Source organism: Penicillium manginii, assembly GCF_028828005.1.
Source record: "Penicillium manginii strain IBT 31320 chromosome Unknown utg000009l:1.0-3297300.0:1.0-3298630.0, whole genome shotgun sequence".
NCBI classification, from domain to species: domain Eukaryota; kingdom Fungi; phylum Ascomycota; class Eurotiomycetes; order Eurotiales; family Aspergillaceae; genus Penicillium; species Penicillium manginii.
In genome coordinates this window covers 283,920-299,976 of record NW_026643110.1, presented here as the reverse complement: position 1 = coordinate 299,976, position 16,057 = coordinate 283,920, and the positions used below count along the sequence as shown (strand labels likewise).

The 16,057-nt window shown below is 47.8% G+C and overlaps 8 protein-coding genes across 8 annotated transcripts; 4 read left to right on the top strand and 4 right to left on the bottom strand.

The window, feature by feature from the left end:
* Positions 1–301: 301 nt before the first annotated feature.
* On the bottom strand, positions 302–2,323 carry N7533_011872 (uncharacterized protein; the record flags this gene model as incomplete). Its single annotated transcript, XM_057108522.1, has 1 exon — positions 302–2,323. One exon carries the CDS (start codon positions 2,321–2,323, stop codon positions 302–304), a length of 2,022 nt encoding a protein of 673 aa, XP_056953623.1.
* Positions 2,324–3,293: 970 nt separating this feature from the next.
* N7533_011871 (GNAT family N-acetyltransferase) lies at positions 3,294–4,039 on the top strand (the record flags this gene model as incomplete). Its single annotated transcript, XM_057108521.1, has 3 exons — positions 3,294–3,434; positions 3,486–3,919; positions 3,979–4,039. 3 exons carry the CDS (start codon positions 3,294–3,296, stop codon positions 4,037–4,039), a joined length of 636 nt encoding a protein of 211 aa, XP_056953622.1.
* Positions 4,040–4,482: 443 nt separating this feature from the next.
* N7533_011870 (BTB/POZ protein) lies at positions 4,483–4,848 on the bottom strand (the record flags this gene model as incomplete). The annotated part of the gene is made up of 1 exon (XM_057108520.1): positions 4,483–4,848. The coding sequence occupies one exon, from the start codon at positions 4,846–4,848 to the stop codon at positions 4,483–4,485; it is 366 nt and encodes a 121-aa protein (XP_056953621.1).
* Positions 4,849–6,722: 1,874 nt separating this feature from the next.
* On the top strand, positions 6,723–8,382 carry N7533_011869 (uncharacterized protein; the record flags this gene model as incomplete). Its single annotated transcript, XM_057108519.1, has 3 exons — positions 6,723–6,919; positions 6,986–7,059; positions 7,115–8,382. 3 exons carry the CDS (start codon positions 6,723–6,725, stop codon positions 8,380–8,382), a joined length of 1,539 nt encoding a protein of 512 aa, XP_056953620.1.
* An 83-nt stretch (positions 8,383–8,465) lies between these two features.
* Positions 8,466–9,491, bottom strand: N7533_011868 (D-2-hydroxyacid dehydrogenase family protein; the record flags this gene model as incomplete). Its single annotated transcript, XM_057108518.1, has 1 exon — positions 8,466–9,491. One exon carries the CDS (start codon positions 9,489–9,491, stop codon positions 8,466–8,468), a length of 1,026 nt encoding a protein of 341 aa, XP_056953619.1.
* A 494-nt stretch (positions 9,492–9,985) lies between these two features.
* N7533_011867 (GNAT family N-acetyltransferase) lies at positions 9,986–10,725 on the bottom strand (the record flags this gene model as incomplete). Its single annotated transcript, XM_057108517.1, has 2 exons — positions 9,986–10,242; positions 10,317–10,725. The coding sequence occupies 2 exons, from the start codon at positions 10,723–10,725 to the stop codon at positions 9,986–9,988; spliced, it is 666 nt and encodes a 221-aa protein (XP_056953618.1).
* A 1,918-nt stretch (positions 10,726–12,643) lies between these two features.
* On the top strand, positions 12,644–14,423 carry N7533_011866 (uncharacterized protein; the record flags this gene model as incomplete). The annotated part of the gene is made up of 3 exons (XM_057108516.1): positions 12,644–12,854; positions 12,906–13,165; positions 13,254–14,423. The coding sequence occupies 3 exons, from the start codon at positions 12,644–12,646 to the stop codon at positions 14,421–14,423; spliced, it is 1,641 nt and encodes a 546-aa protein (XP_056953617.1).
* Positions 14,424–15,088: 665 nt separating this feature from the next.
* N7533_011865 (NmrA/HSCARG family protein) lies at positions 15,089–16,033 on the top strand (the record flags this gene model as incomplete). The annotated part of the gene is made up of 1 exon (XM_057108515.1): positions 15,089–16,033. One exon carries the CDS (start codon positions 15,089–15,091, stop codon positions 16,031–16,033), a length of 945 nt encoding a protein of 314 aa, XP_056953616.1.
* Between the last annotated feature and the right edge of the window lie 24 nt (positions 16,034–16,057).

Sequence of the window (16,057 nt, the reverse complement as noted above, 5' to 3'; positions counted from 1 at the left end):
CATCGCTTAGTCAAATGAGCTCATTTGTTTAAGCGACTGAGTTGTGTCGGAGGTTTTTATTGAGGTGCGGACGGTTGGTTGGAAATGGGCCGAGGTGATTTGCTTTGCGGGGCTCATTCGCCGCGCTTGGATGCGGTTGTAGCTATACGGGAGCACTTCTGAGCTTAATATGAAGCTAATAGTGAGTACATGCTTGGTCATATTCATAGCATTCTATTTGATATAGAAATCAAGAAAAAAAACCTATTCAAATATACTGTTTAATTAATCACTTTCGCCGTTCGCTCTATCTTTCTCCATCTCAATGGAAATACTCCGAATTAGGAACGTAAAGTGGCATCGAATCCTCCCACATACTGTCTGTAAGAACAGTTTTATTCGAACCATCCGCATCCATGATCATAATTTGTCCATACGGTTGGAAGGTATCATCGTAAATTGCCGCCTCAGCCTGGAATCCCCACATTCCACTCGACCACATAATCCGGCTATCGGCAGTCCAAACAGCATGGGCATCGTTGGCGGCAGACGAAGTAAGCTCCGTGTAATCGGTACCGTTCGGCCGAATAATGCAAATCTCGTAGTTCGAAAAATGACCCCTTGCCGGGTCAGTTACATTGCGCGTGAAAAGGACCCATTCGCCATCTGGTGAAAAGGAAGGGAGGTTGTCACGTTCCGTTGTGAGATTGGTGGTAATATTCGTTTCCAAATCTAAGAGGCGAAGGCCAAATTCCGGCTCATAAACCCGGTACACAATCTGCTTACCGTCAGGCGAGTAGCTGGGATAGCCTGCATTGGAACCGGAGTTGGATGAGCTGAATGTGAGTTGCTCATAGTACGAACCGTCGGAGCGAGTTCGGTATATCCAGCCCGGCTTAGAAGCGCGGCTCTCGAACCAATTACCCAGCCCGAACGTTATCCACTCTTCATCAGCAGACCAGGAGGGTTGGAAACAGCCAGCTGCGCCTCCTGCAACGGTAGCTTTGGAAATTGGGTGTGGTTTGATCTCAAAAGTACCAAACGGAACAGTGAAGCTGTGATTATTTGGTTGCATCACGGCAACAGATGAGTTACCAGGACTTCCCGTCTGCTTGGAAGTGAAAACAAGCATCCCCTTCCTCGAAAGGCCGGGGAATACATCCATAAATCGATACTCCCACTCATTGTCCCAAGAATAAAGCTTCTTTTGCAAGGAGCGAGATGCCCATCCAGTCTTTTCATAAACCACATATTTTCCATCTGGAGACCATGAAGGAGAGCGAAATTTCCCGGAGACATAGCTAGATGATCCCGTATAATGAAGCCCCGCATCAGGTCCTGTTTTGAGCAAATAGCCGATATTGTCGTGGGAAAGGTATTGCGGGAAGACTTTAGACCCGTTCGAATTGGTCTCCAAACGACGGTCTGTGCCGGTTGCAAAGTCCACGGAAACAATTTGATTACGCACATCGTCCTCACGAAACGAAGAACGACAGTCGTATGTTTGCTGCAGGGTCAAACCGTAAAACACGATTCTCTTACCATCGGGTGAGAATTTAGGCGAGCCGAATGTCATCCCCGGCTCACTGTAGACTAAGCGGAAGTTGGTCCCTTGAGGTGTAATACTGTATATTGACAAATTCTGGGTATGTTCCCACCCAGTCCCATTATCGTGCCCTGTCCATGCAGTATTACGATCCGAGGAAAAGACAATATGGTTTCCATCCGGGGACCAACTGGGAGCAAAGAACCCACTAGGCGAGTAAGGATTTCCCGTAATACCGGTCTGATTCGTGAGATTGCGCGTGAAACCCGTCTCCAGATCAGTCAACCAAATATTGGAGGTGTAGACATCTCGCGTAGATGCGTAGACGGCGTATCTCCCGTTTGGCGAGATGGAAACTGCATCCTCCACTGCGGGGGTGGTCGCGATGGGCCATAATCCACTGCCATTGACATGGGTCATGTAAAGATCCGAATTGCCATCCCCATTTCGCTCGCTAGTGAAAGCAATATATTGACCGTCTGGAGAAAAGCTGGCGTGATATTCAAAGACAGAGGAGTTGCCCAATAATAACCGCTCATCACTACCATCTGCGTTGGCGATGTAGAGCTGCATGGAGGATGGATTGATGCGATTCATCAACATTACACCTTTTTTGTCAGAGGCGTGCGGAGCTGGTTTCGTGCGGGATCCATAGGATTTGCAATCGTTTGGGTTCGCAGTTTCAAGAATTTCGGATCGCCTTGCATTTGGTCGCTCTATGCGCCTGTTGTCACTAGCGTACGGACAGGCACTTAGACACAATGCGGGGCCGAAAATGGCAAGGAGCAGGAGACGCATAGAGCGTGTATTTTTGTGGTGACAAAGTAAATCAAGATTAATGGTGAAATTTGAGCTTTCTTCTAGCGAGTATCATGGATTATATAGTACTACTTCAGGGCTTCGATAGTGATGAGCTGCAAACGCGGTACTGCTAGGCAACGAGAGGCGGAAAATAGATAGGTAGCTTCGAAAACATCCAGCGCCAACTTTACTGTAGGAAAAGCGTACGTGATGAAGTGGCAATTTTGTTGTTTTTGAGCTCTTTGAGTAATCGGGCAGGAGACCTGCTGATGCGTCGCGGGTGTACCAGGCATCCAAGCTGACGCGCGCCTCGATTCTAGAATCGACGCCGGATGCTTGATTAAAAGACTAGCCGGTCTTTGTCCGGTGTGCTGCGGTGAGTGAGCAAGCCTGGTCCTTGAAAAGAATACGAGTTAGGCCCCATATTCTCTCGGGGTTGCGGTCGCCTGCGTAAAGACGATGTCCCTCAGTCCCCCCTCATGACTGAAAAGGTTTCTTAAGCCGCGACCTAATCTTGAAATTAGACTTCGTTTGCTCCTTTGCGGTATTCTGGACATAAGATGAGCCAAAATCTCGAATTGCGATCTCGGTGGGCGAAAAACTTTAGAACTTGAAATCGATGAGGTGGGTCGTACCATAGATGTGACTGGTTAGGGTGTACGGTTAGTTAACTAGGGTGTAGGGTGTAGGGTGTGTAGAGTGGATCTTTCTACGTAGCTACTGCTAATGATTGCCTTTTTGTAAGGGGCAGGGCGTGCATTGTGGACCTTTTCATGAACATAATTTTCTAAAGTCTTTACCGTAGATTGTGAGTCAAATTCGGAATTACATTTCTCACTCCGGGGCTCGCATGCCAGTAGCTGCTATATAAGAACTCGATGTTGAAAGAGTGACTGATAAAAACCTTGAAAATCTCCTGCTGCTGGTGATCCTGGTCAAGTTATTTTCACGTTTTCAAACTATCACTATGAATTCGGCCATTGCAACTTATTGCTCAGTCCTACCAGGATTGGATTCATTCTTTCGCTCTCTCTCGGTTGCCGATGTCGACTCTTGTGTGGTGGTGGAATCCGCATTTCCAGAGGTTGAGAGATGCTCTGAAGAAAAGGTAGCCACAGTTGATTCCTCCGGATATTTATGAGATTCTGATAGTTCACAGTTTCGCTATCGCCTCAGCCACACACCGGAGCTGTGTGTGGGACTCTTTATCAAAGACGGGGGACATGACCGACTTATCGGACACGTCATTGGAAACAGGGTATCTGGCGGACGTATCACGGAAGGATCTATGTCAATGCCCGAAAATTGGCAGACTCTCGCCCGCAATGCAGCATTTAAAGTAGATGGAGAAGTGATTGGAAATGATCCTAATGGCGCGTCTATCGCTATCCACTCTGTTGCCATCTCTCCGGAATACCAAGGCAAGGGGGTTGGGAAAGCATTGGTTGCGGCATACATTCAATATATCAAGGATGCACAGGTGTTAGCAGACTGCATCATGTTGATTGCTCACGACTACTTAATCCGATTCTATGAGAGCACAGGATTCAAGAATTGTGGGAGCAGTCACTGCCAATTTGCTGGTGGTGGATGGTTTGACCTGGTAATTCCCCAACCCTACTTCAATTTTATATTACTGACATATGGTTTAGGTCTATGATCTTTGAGGTAACTGAAGGAATTGCCCTTGCTACCAAAAACATGCGCCGGTGAATTATATAGCCGATACATGGACGGAGCTGTGATTCTACTCAAACAGCCTGTTGGGAGATCTGATGGAGATGAGTCAATCATATGTGCCGACCTCAAAAAGTAGAAGTCAATTGGCCACTGCATACTACATCTGTTTTTCGTTCAGACATAGATTGCTTAGCTATTTATGTCGTGTATTGCAAGCAGCGCAACGAAAAGTCCCAGCCTGATATTCTCCATTCTTGAGTTCCACATTGAACTTTATTGAACAATGTCGGCAAGCTGCTATTTGCCTCCATTCTATTTTTGAGAAACTGCCTGAAGTTGATCGTCTTCGAAAGGCCGTTTAATACTTCCGCTCGAAACTAGGCGTAAGATCACCCGTGTCCCAAAAGAATCCAAAAGGCAAAGATTACCCTGATGCTTAACCAAATCAAGAAGATGTTCCGATGTTACCTCGGCCATTACCTCTTCCAGATCGTGTCATGAGCAGGGAGTAACTCGATGAACTCGCGGATAATCTGGGAGAATAAAGGCGATTTCCAACGTGCATCCAAATGTTGGCGGAATTTGTGAGTTGCGAGAGATGTCAATGAACTGATTCCGAACTTGTCAGCCGCGACAAATACTCCAACATTATTCAAAGCGATTTCCTTTGGGTTTTCCAAGTCAGTCGAAGCATCCTGTGAATTACCCGAGCCGATCTCATCGACAGAAGATTTGAAAGAATCGGTTGCCCCAGGTTGGAATTCAGCAATATGCCCGTCGTCTCGATATTTTCCTAGATAGAGGAAAGAAAACACGCATTCAATTGTCTCTGGGGTTTCCATTTATGGAATAATCGATCGTTCGATGGATTCCTTAAGATCAGCCACTGAAACAGCCCTAGAGATAGATCAATTTTTCTTCATCATACCTTGAAACCACCATAGAATGCATTTTCCTAAGGTTTGAAACAACTCGATTGTGGACAAAAAATAGTCCGATGAGCTTTAAGAGTGACATCTTGACCAACAATCTCGATATAAGAGAATTCACACTCTAGAAACAGGCGACGCGGTACGTCAATAATGAGGTATGCTCATTGGACCAACCTTTTACTAGTCGGACCAACTTCCCCCTTGGCTTATTTGGACCATAGTCTTTCCCAATACAGACTTATATGTATATACCACCTGGGCATAGAAGTTGTAAATACACCGCTACTTTATCTAATGTACCTCCGATATCTGGCGTATCCTCTACGTTATTCTCTACATTACCTTCTAAGTCCATGAAACTAGCGATAAGATGAGGAGGAGAGAGAGAGACGAAGCTATCTAGACATAGCAGGTACACGCCTTGGGATACCTGAGGTACAGGTGCCACCCAGGCACCCGTCCTCAACAGATTATAGCACCTAGGCAGAGAACATAGTATACTATGATCAGAGGTTTTCAGGTGAGGCAGCCTCAGGGGTACCCAGGCCGTGGCAGTGGTGTATCCAAATTTATATGGAAAATACATACTAATCCGGATCAAGGTAAGACCATGGTCCAAGTAGCAAAAATGGCACAGCGGGATGGGGGAGGGTGGGTTCAATTAGCACTCCTCTCAATAATACCATCTGGCATAGTGAGATTTGTAAATGGATTCGGATGCGCCATGAAGAAATGATAATCAGCAAATTGAGAAGAAGATGAAGATAGCGGAGTTTACGGGTTGATGGTGGAAGATGGAAAGAAAGTAGCTGAAAAACAAGTGAATTATATTAAATTTGTAGACAAAGGACTTCGCCATTTTAGGAAAAAGCAAACGAAGGCCGGGACGACACCTGGGCAGCTTAGAACCTTCAGGTTGGAAACAGAACCTGAACCCGGAATTGGAAGGATCACGGCTTGGAAATATTAAACTGAGATGAGGTGGACTCTGATTCATGATAGGAATTATCGATCCATTTATGAAAAGAGATATAAGAAAACTGTTATGCCAAGAAATTCATTGGAACAGTATCGGGTTGCATACACTTCGACGAGGCCGGTAGCTGTGACACTAAAGTTCACCACAACATACATGAAATCAGAATCTAGATATGAAAGAGAGAGATAAAAAAAAGTCCCAAAAAGTGTTATGTGTGACAAGAAGCAGTCCGAGACTCGGACTATTCGTGTAAACAATCTAGTTATTGATGTGCAGCCACTTGTCGCAGATGATGCAATCGGCATACTTTATGATAATACCCGGATCGACGACTAAAAGAACTCCGCTGGGCGGAAGGACCCACAATTCTTATTTAAAATGATTATTTCATGGAATTTTGTTTATAGTGCGAATATCTATTGATTTCTTTAACTCGAGGGTGATTTTTATTGGTGCTCCAAGCTTTGCAGGGCATCGGAGGCTTCTACCAGTAACTCGTTGCCAAATGATCCTCCAAACGAGGCCGTGGCAGATTATATGATGTTTGGTTTGTATTGCTGAAACCCACAATATCTTGTATCGGAAAGAGGCCGATTACCTCCAAATCCTGGCCGATGTCGTGATTTTTTATCCACATAATACCATAGCCCTAGAAGGTTACGGCTAGAATCTGTGGATGGCTTGCAAATTTCCGGATAGCTTATATAGATTTCAACAAGGTGTCTGTTTCGAGGTGATAGTAGTACTGCACGCTAGAATTTGATCATTCACCTTCTATTTTACAATAGCGACTCGGTCAAGAGCCATGGGAGTGGGGAAGAGCGCGGAAAATGTCATTCAGGACCAGGAAATACTGACATCCAAATATGGTCCTGGTATTGGAGCCGTCGAAGCAAAGCCAAGCGAAGAGGAAATTGCCCTGGAGAAGAAATTGCTGCGAAAGATCGATTTACTCATTATGCCCCTTATCGTGGTCATTTATCTGATGAATTTCATTGACCGGTGAGTGACCTATCATTCCATGCTAGCAGGATTCATTGGCGGGTTCTTTTTCTGACAGGTGTATAGGAACAACTACGCTGCAGCCAGATTACAAGGCCTGGAAGATGACCTGAATCTTACCTCTGAGCGATACCAGGCTGGTCAGTTATCTCCGCATATCCTAATAATGGCATTCAGCCACTGACAGTCTCTCAGGGCTGGGAATATTCTTCGTTGGATACATTCTCGGTAGTGTACCCTCAAACCAAGTATTGAATTACACCGGTCGCCCGTCACTCTACCTCGGCCTGACGACAATCGCATGGGGCCTTGTATCTGCTCTAACAGCGTTGGTTCAAAGCTATGGTGGAATTCTTGGTTGTCGGTTAGCACTTGGTTTCGTGGAGGCTCCGTTTTTCCCAGGTGTGCTCTTCTACTTATCCAAGTGGTATACGAAGGCGGAACTCAGCATGCGAATGTCTCTCTTCTACATTGGGTCTCTGATTGCTGGGGCTCTCGGTAGTCTGATTGCAGCCGGTATTCTTCACGGCCTGGCTGGCAGACACGGGCTCCCCGGCTGGCGATGGTTATACATAATAGAGGGAGTCATCACCGTTGTTCTTGGGTTCCTTGTGATACTCGTTTTACCGGAGTTTCCACACACCTGGAAGGGTCTTTCGCCAGAGTTGAGACGAGTGGCCAACCGTCGAATGGCGATTGAAGCAGCTGAAGCCGATATAGATGAAGGAGAGAGAATGTCACAGGTGAAGGGCTTCATTCTGGCAATGAAGGATATACGAGTCCATGTTCTGGCATTTGCCTTTATGTGCAAATCGGCAGCAGGGGGGTTTTCCTTCTTTTTTCCTACTCTGACCAGTACTCTTGGCTATAGCAATACTGTATCTTTGCTGCTCTGTGCTCCACCATACGCCTTCGTGGCCCTCTGGAGTATCGGGCATTCATGGGCGTCCGACAGACTGCGCAAACGATTCTGGTTCTTGATTTATCCGATGCCCGTCGTGATTATCGGCTGGATCATCTTCATGACCACTGACTCCTTCGGGCCGAGATATCTCTCGCTTTTCCTGATGTTGATGATCTTCTCTATCAATGGAACATTCTTCGCGTGGATTGCGACTAGTATTCCCCGACCACCGGCGAAACGCGCAGCAGCATATGCCTATATCAACGCTGTTGGAGGCAGTGCTTCCATCTGGACGCCCTTTACCTACCGCGACGAGGACAAGCCCCATTATCGTCCCGCACTTGGCCTGAACATTGCTCTGTGGGTAGTTACAGCTGCCTGCTTCGTGTTCATGTACTTCAGCCTGACGCGAGAAAATAAGCGTCTGGACCGACTAGAAGATGAGGACGTGCCTCTGAGCCACGAGGACTTTGAGCGGTTGCAAAAGACTGCGGAGATAGAGGGAGTCGATATTGCGACTGCGCGGAGCTTGCAGAAAACCCATCGATATGTGATTTAAATGAGAAGGCTGTGTTGGCAAAAGAGATTCTAATTTGCTTCATCCAATTCATCAATTCGTGTCAATTCTGTGCATGATATAGATCAATTCATCTTCTTCAAAAGTTCCTTGCCATCTAACCAGCGCTCGAGATTTTCTGCTACCTCTCGGTACCAGCCATTGATCAGATCTTCCTCGCCGTATCCCATATGCGGACTCAATAATACCTCACTGCGCCCATCGCGACCCCACTGAGTGGTTCTCCACGGACTGTCAAGAGGGAGTGGCTCCGGGTCAAAGACATCCAGCGCAGCTCCCCGGATTTGACCGGTATTCAGGGATTTTAGGAGTGCTGCCTCGTCGATCAAGGGTCCGCGAGATGTATTGACGATCATCGCGGAGGGTCGCATGGTCGTGAGCTCGGGACCACCGACGATTCCTCGGCTACGCTCGGAGAGAACATAGTGCAGACTCACCACATCAGCGCGAGCGAAGAAGTCCGTCTTGGAAGTGACCACCTCAAAGCTGCCGGTGGGAAGACCCTGGGCTTCGGCTTGCTCATCAGCCTTCTCTTGAGTCAAATTGGTCGACCAAGCGAGGACGTTCATGCCGAATGCCTGAATAGCAATTTTTCCGACCTGCGAGCCAAGCTTGCCCAGTCCGAGGAGAGCAAGGTTTTTGCCAGAGAGGTTCACCCCCAGGGAGCCTTGCCAGGAGCCTGCCTTGACAGCGGCATCGTCACGCGCGACGTGTCGGGCCAAGCCAAGGATCAAGGCCCAGGTATGTTGGACGGTCGAGTTAACTCCGGGAGGTCGTCCCTCAGTGCCGGCGACTGGAATACCACGGTCGGCACATGCTTGGAGATCGAGGGAGAGGTTGCGCGTGCCGGTTGTGAGGAGGAGTTTGAGGTTGGGGAGGGCGGCGATGGTCTTGGCGGAAATTGGGGTGCGCTCGCGCATGGCGAGGACGACGTCGAAGGACGATAGACGTTCGATCAGCTTTGAATGCTGGACAGGATCGCGCGGGTCGAGCGTCTCGGGGAAACTGACAATCTCGATGCGTGATTGGAGGTGGGCGAAGTGGGCGGGCGCGATGCCCTGGTAGTCGTCGAGGATAGCGAACTTGGGCATTGTGGGGGTTGAAGGTGATTCAGGAAGCTCGGTGCTGATCTACCCAGATATGCCAATTGGTGTGGAAGAGAGGGAGAAGTAGATGCGACGTAGAGGTGAAGTAGAAGTTAAGTAGAAGTGAAGATGGAAGGTCGCGGCTGCTTTCCCCGCGCCTCGGCTAAATGCTTATCCTTTTCACTGTTGCACTCTATCCTGTGATCCTATCTTATAGAATAGCCACAATCCAGTAGTCCTATATTGTGAAAGGATCTGTGATAAAAGTGTACAAAACTTCAAGTCTCTGGTTGAGTTCATACAAGTTCAGACAGTAAATTTTGGAGATGTTAAGACTATACAGCACCGCTATCATAGTCATTTCCGCTGTGCATTGCATTGCATTGCATTCAAGTTGTATGTTTTATAATACTAGTACCCCAGGTGGGCAGTATTATACTTCGTATCACATAAATTCGCTCCAAAAAATCCAATTATCGATATCACTCACTGGTCATTCATTAATTCTTCACTGGCTGTGGATCTCGCATCATCAGTGTGAACCGATCCACGCCTTGTCCTCCATACAACGACCAATCAAGAGACACCTCCTCCAAGGGCTTCCAACCATACTTGATGTATACTGGATATCCATCACCAGTGGCCTCCAGATATACTCTCACCCCGAATTGGTCTGCCTGGTCACAGCCCCAGCGCAGCAGCTTCGATGATAGGCCTCGTCCTTGGTATTCAGGGAGAATAGCAAGCAGATCCAGAACTAATTGGCGAATCAGTCACGGACAGAGAAGTGAAATAACCCCCAACCTTGGAAAGAATAAACAGTCGACTTACCCATATCTTGCTCGGTGGTGAATCGCTTGCGCGAAGTTTCCAGTAGCTGTCGAAAGGCCCCATACATCGCCTCATTCATCGGCCGAGGGGCCAGGGCTGCGAAATTACGCGCAGCTTCTTGTGCTTTCTCACTGAGAATAGGAAGTGTCTCCCCAACGAGGGCCTTGGGGATTTGCCATCGATTGTAACCGATAATCTCTCCACTCGCCGGGTCCACCAGCTTCAGGACATGCATCTCCGGGTTCGCCAGATGTTTCATTGAATAGATTGCCTTGTACGCGGCCAAGGCCTCCGGGCTGGCTTCTGGAAAGACATTCTGGAGAAACCCCTGGTGCCGGAAGCTGATGATGTTCACATTGGCTAGACCAGGCCCGTCGGCCTCGGCGGCATATTCAATTCGAGGCTCCATTGTCCACTGACGGCTCTAGCGGTAATTATCGGGTACTTGGGCGGGAAACTGATGGTAGTTCACAAGTATTTGTATCGACTCAGTTGATGAAGTTGAAATGGTTAAAAAATGACTTGACTTGAGTCATTCGGAGTTCGGACCTCAAACGGACCAAAGACCCGCTGTTCCGAAGGACCCCCTGTCGGCGTCCCCAGAGGGAAAAGCGCGAACACCGCAATGACCGTTATCCTATTTGGCTTGAATTTTGACCCTCTTTGCTATCACAATCTGAGGAAGTATTGAGATGCCCGGAATGAGTCTCGCTTTTCCTTTTGTCTCTTAGATACAGTGGTTTTTCCACCATGAGAACCTTGGAATTCCAAGGTTGTCGGACTGTATGGATTGTAAAGCGATGGCAACATACCAGGGCGCTATTACTACAAATAGTCTTCATCCGGTCAAGCGGACCCCAGATGCGTACCGCCATTGCCTACATCGACAACTGGAATAAGCGATATCACTAAGCTGTGTAGATTACCAAATACTCTCTTCCCTCATTTTGGCATGGAGTTGGTGGTCAGAGATAAGAGCATAAATTTCCATTTGGGGAAATATGTAAGCTGAAATTTCCCGAGTCCTTGCCACAAAAGGAGAGCCTGAGGACGATTGATCACCTACTGTTGGCAGAAGAGCGAGGGTGCACAGATATTACCTTGATACTAGATAGTAGGTACGAGCACCAAAATCTACCTACAATGAGGAAAGAGGATCATCCATGGATCTTGACCAGCCCAAATACAGGGATAGCTTTCAATTTGGCATAAACAGTTCGAAATTAACGCCGAAAGCACGTGGGGTTGGGATGAAGGCCTGGAAAATATCCCGAGCTGAAGCCACCCACATGTGACTGGGAATGAACAGCGATATGTAGACACTGGGCCGTGAATGGAGTCCATTCTCAGCATCAGTCGGCCAACGGCCAATCGATCGACTCGGCATTCAACTAGTGGTCGGTTAAAGTTTCGGCCGTTACATCGCATGCGTCGGGAACGCATGCCGAAGGTTCAGCCAGTGTCACCGATCCCAATTGCTTCATCTTTGACCATCTTCGAATAATAAGTGATCAATGTGCGATTTGGATTTGAGTTCTGATTTTCATATCAGTCAAATGCGAAAATTAATCGTGGGAAACCGTGAATTGTATCTTCAAGCCAAACTCTTGCCCAGTCTCTTCTCCAGGCTGCAATACGAATCCTGTGGATTCAATCTCCACAACACGCCCTACTACCCCGCACCAGCGCAATTTCGATTGTCTAATGAATTCCTCGAGCTAGAAGGACATCGTAGCATCGTACCACCAAGAGGATTATTCAAACAGAGCGAAAGTCGCCGTGGCCAACGAGTGGGACATCGGCCCCCGGACGCTCCGGAGATGTGGCCTCTGGTTTCATCAGTATTACCTACGGCTTTTCACTGTCTCAATTGATTTACTCCGTGTATCGGATCTCATGCAGATCCGATTTCACCGGCCCGGGAGTCTGCCTATTCCACGGTAAGGCTTCGTCATAAAGCCTCTAGTCGACGCTTATTCTCATCGTCGGAGACATCCGTTTGGGTTGAACCTCTCTCGCTGGCTGTCGCGGGAACGCTAAATCCAAACAACCTTTCTTATGCAGGTCGTGAGCTGTATCGACCCACCAGGAATCGCCCGAATTTGCTCCTTTGGTCATTCGGTGGATCCGCCAACAGCTGTACCGGCCCGGCGAGAGAGGAGGGACCTGGGGCCCCAGAATTCGCACCCCGCGAGGATCTGGATACTTTATGGGGTATTGCTCCCCCGGATTGTTTGATATTTGCAATTCCCCAGGTCCACTTTTGAATCTCATTCCGATATCTTCGCAATTATTCTTGTTGTTATTGTACTTGATTTCGCCCCGATATGGTTTCCGATGACGAGGTTATCCCTGCACACAACCACGTCGGAATAGACAAGAAGCAAAATGACGACTCAATAACTAAAGATCCTATCAGTGGGATTGAGAATGAATATGATTTCGATACCGAAGAGAAGCAGGTGGTCGGCGAGCAGCGCCAATTGCCTGACTTGCAGCGCAGGCTTCGTAGCCGCCATTTGCAGATGATCGCCATAGGTAACAACTACTCTCTCCAATAACCGGATTGATTTTCTAACAACAGAGTAGGCGGCACAATTGGAACGGGTCTCTTCATTGGAAGTGGAACAGCAATTTCATATGCCGGACCTGTCGGAGCACTCATCGCTTACATCTTCGTTGGCTCCATTGTCTTTTCCGTCATGACAGCACTCGGAGAAGTCGCAACATTCCTACCTATTCCTGGAGCATTTGCCTCTTATGCTACACGATTGGTTGATCCAAGTCTGGGATTCGCGATGGGTTGGATTTATTGGTTCTCCTGGGCGTCGACCTTTGCGCTCGAATTGGTATTTCTCCTATGCCCTCTCCCTCAGTAAACTGCCAGGGCTCGGTTTCGGCATTAGATACTCTTCGCTAACTCATCCATCTATGCAGACAGCGACAGGGTTGATTATAAACTATTGGAATGATACCATTCCAATCGCCATCTTCATCGCAGTTTTCTTAGTGGTGATCATCCTGTTGAATCTTCTCCCTGTCAGCTTTTACGGCGAGACCGAATTCTGGCTATCGAGCATCAAAGTTTTGACCGTGATTGGGTTCATGATTTTCGCCATCTGCATGAACGCAGGAGTCGGCAAAGAAGGATATATTGGCTTTCGCTACTGGGTAGACCCAGGACCGTTCAACAGATACCTCATTGAAGACAAGCCCGCGCTAGCCAAATTTCTCGGCTTCTGGGCTGTCTTGATTAAAGCTGGATTCTCATATCAAGGCACAGAGTTGGTTGGTATTGCTGCCGGTGAGACGCAAAATCCGCGCAAAACCATCCCTTCCGCTATCCGAAAAGCGTTTTTCCGAATTATATTCTTCTTCATCTTTACCATATTTTTCATTGGAATCGTTGTCCCATCAACTGATGATCGCCTCACTGCAAGCGAAGGCAGTGGAGCCAGTGCCAACAACGCGAATGCCTCGCCTTTTGTTATCGCTGCCAAGCGCGCCGGTGTGAATGTGTTGCCATCGATTATCAACGCAGTCCTGCTCACTGTGGTTTTGTCCGCGGCCAACTCAAATGTCTACAGCGGAAGCAGAATTCTAGTTGGCCTCGCACATGAGGGCTTCGCACCCAAGCTGTTCGTGAAAACCACCAAATGGGGCGTCCCCTACTGGAGTGTGCTGTTCACATCACTCTTTGGCTTGTTGGGCTTCTTGAACCTATCCAATTCCGGAAGCACCGTATTCGAATGGCTAATGCAGATCGCCGGCCTGGCTGGATTCATCACCTGGACCTCACTCAACATTTGCCATCTAGCATTCATGCGCGCATTGGAAGCTCAAGGAATCTCGCGTGACATTTTACCATACAAAGCTCTCTTCCAACCATATTTTTCATACTATGGGCTATTTTTCAATGCCTTGATAATCATTACGCAGGGATTCACGGCCTTTGTGCCGAGCTTCAGTGTCACCGACTTCTTCATTGACTATCTCAGTCTCATCCTTTTCACTCTGCTTTATGTGGGACACAAGATTATTGTCCGCCCGGCCTTCGTGAAGCCGATTGAGGCTGATATCCATACCGGTCGCGTTGACCTTGATTGAATCATGATAGAAATAGATATGAATACAACTCATTTATTAGACAGTCTTTAATTCTATGCACATTTGCTATTAATTTGATTCAAAAGTAGTAGTGAGCTTTCGTGATTCGATAAACTAAAATCCCGCTAAATCTCCCGAGGCCACACACTCGTAGGTTATTGAAGGTACTTCTTCTAACTTCGTTTTGTTAGGTGTAGGAGATGAACTCATGATATCCAAACTGTGACGCGTATATTTACAGGCGCAAATCACGGTAATGGAATTTGAATTGGGGTTCCACGCACTCTGGCAGCAGGATTTGCCACCATCCCCACCAGGCTCGCCTGTGATGCTTCATCACTCCTAGATATTTCTTTTCTGCTCAACTCTGGTCTCTGAAATATCAAAATCAAACAAATTTTTGACCTTAGAAGTGGCCGAGTACTGAAATAGGCCGATGTATTGATTAATCCCGATCTCTCTCTCGGTTTACGAACTTTTTATCAACAACTGTTCGGCTTAGGGGCCTAAATCCGACTGATTCGTTATCTCCGACGCACTTACCATTCACCACTACAGACTTATCTACCTCATAACGCCTCTCCTTCGAATGAGTGTTTTTTTTTCGCACGTCTACGAATCCCACGATTTGACTGCAAAAATTTCACCATTTTGACATCCTCAACATGAGCAAGCTACTTGTTGTCTTCGGTGCCACCGGGCAGCAGGGTGGTTCCGTCATCGACTTTGTTCTAAACGACTCCGATCTTTCGAAAGAGTATTCGCTACGTGCAATCACTCGCGACGCCACGAAACCAGCTGGACAAGCTCTCCAGAAGAGAGGAGTGGAGGTTGTGTCTGCCGACATCGACGACTCCCAGTCCCTAAACGCAGCACTAGCCAAGGCCCACACTGTTTTCATCGTGACAACCACAGTCTACGATGAGCATCTCAAATCCCGCGAATTCCGACAAGGAAAAGCCGCCGCTGATGTATCGGTCGCTGCTGGTGCTAAATATCTGATCTTCAGCACAAGCCCAGCATGCGAACACCTGTGGGGACACCCAGTCGACTCCTTCGATTCTAAGGCTGAGATCGAACGCTACATCCGCGAACTCCCGGTTGCTAGTGCATTCTTCGCGCCAGGAATGTTCATGCAGAACTTTTTAACCAACCAAATTCCTCGCCCAATCCCCGGACAAGAAGGCGGGGAGCTAACGTACGCCATTGCGAATTTTATCTCCCCAGATGCGCCGTTCCCTCTCATCGAAGCAGCCAAGGATAGTGGCAAGTACATCGCTGCTATTCTCACCGCGCCAGATAAATACGTCGACTCGATATTATCCGCGGCAACAGGCTTCTATTCGTACCGTGAAGCTGCAGAGATTATTACCCGCATCACGGGCAGAAAGACGATCTATGCCCAGATCCCACAAGAGCAGTGGACTAGCTACCTTCCTCCCAACTACCAACGCCCAATGGGAGCCATGATGTGCTGGATTGAGAAGCCTGGGTACTATGGACCTCAGTCGAAAGAGTTGGTCGAATGGACGGTAAAACAAGCAAGGGGCAAACTGACCAGCCTCGAAGAATTTGTCGAGGAGCATGCGAAGGAGATGTTTCCGCAGTAGAATTTACCTTGCACTTCTTCGAGT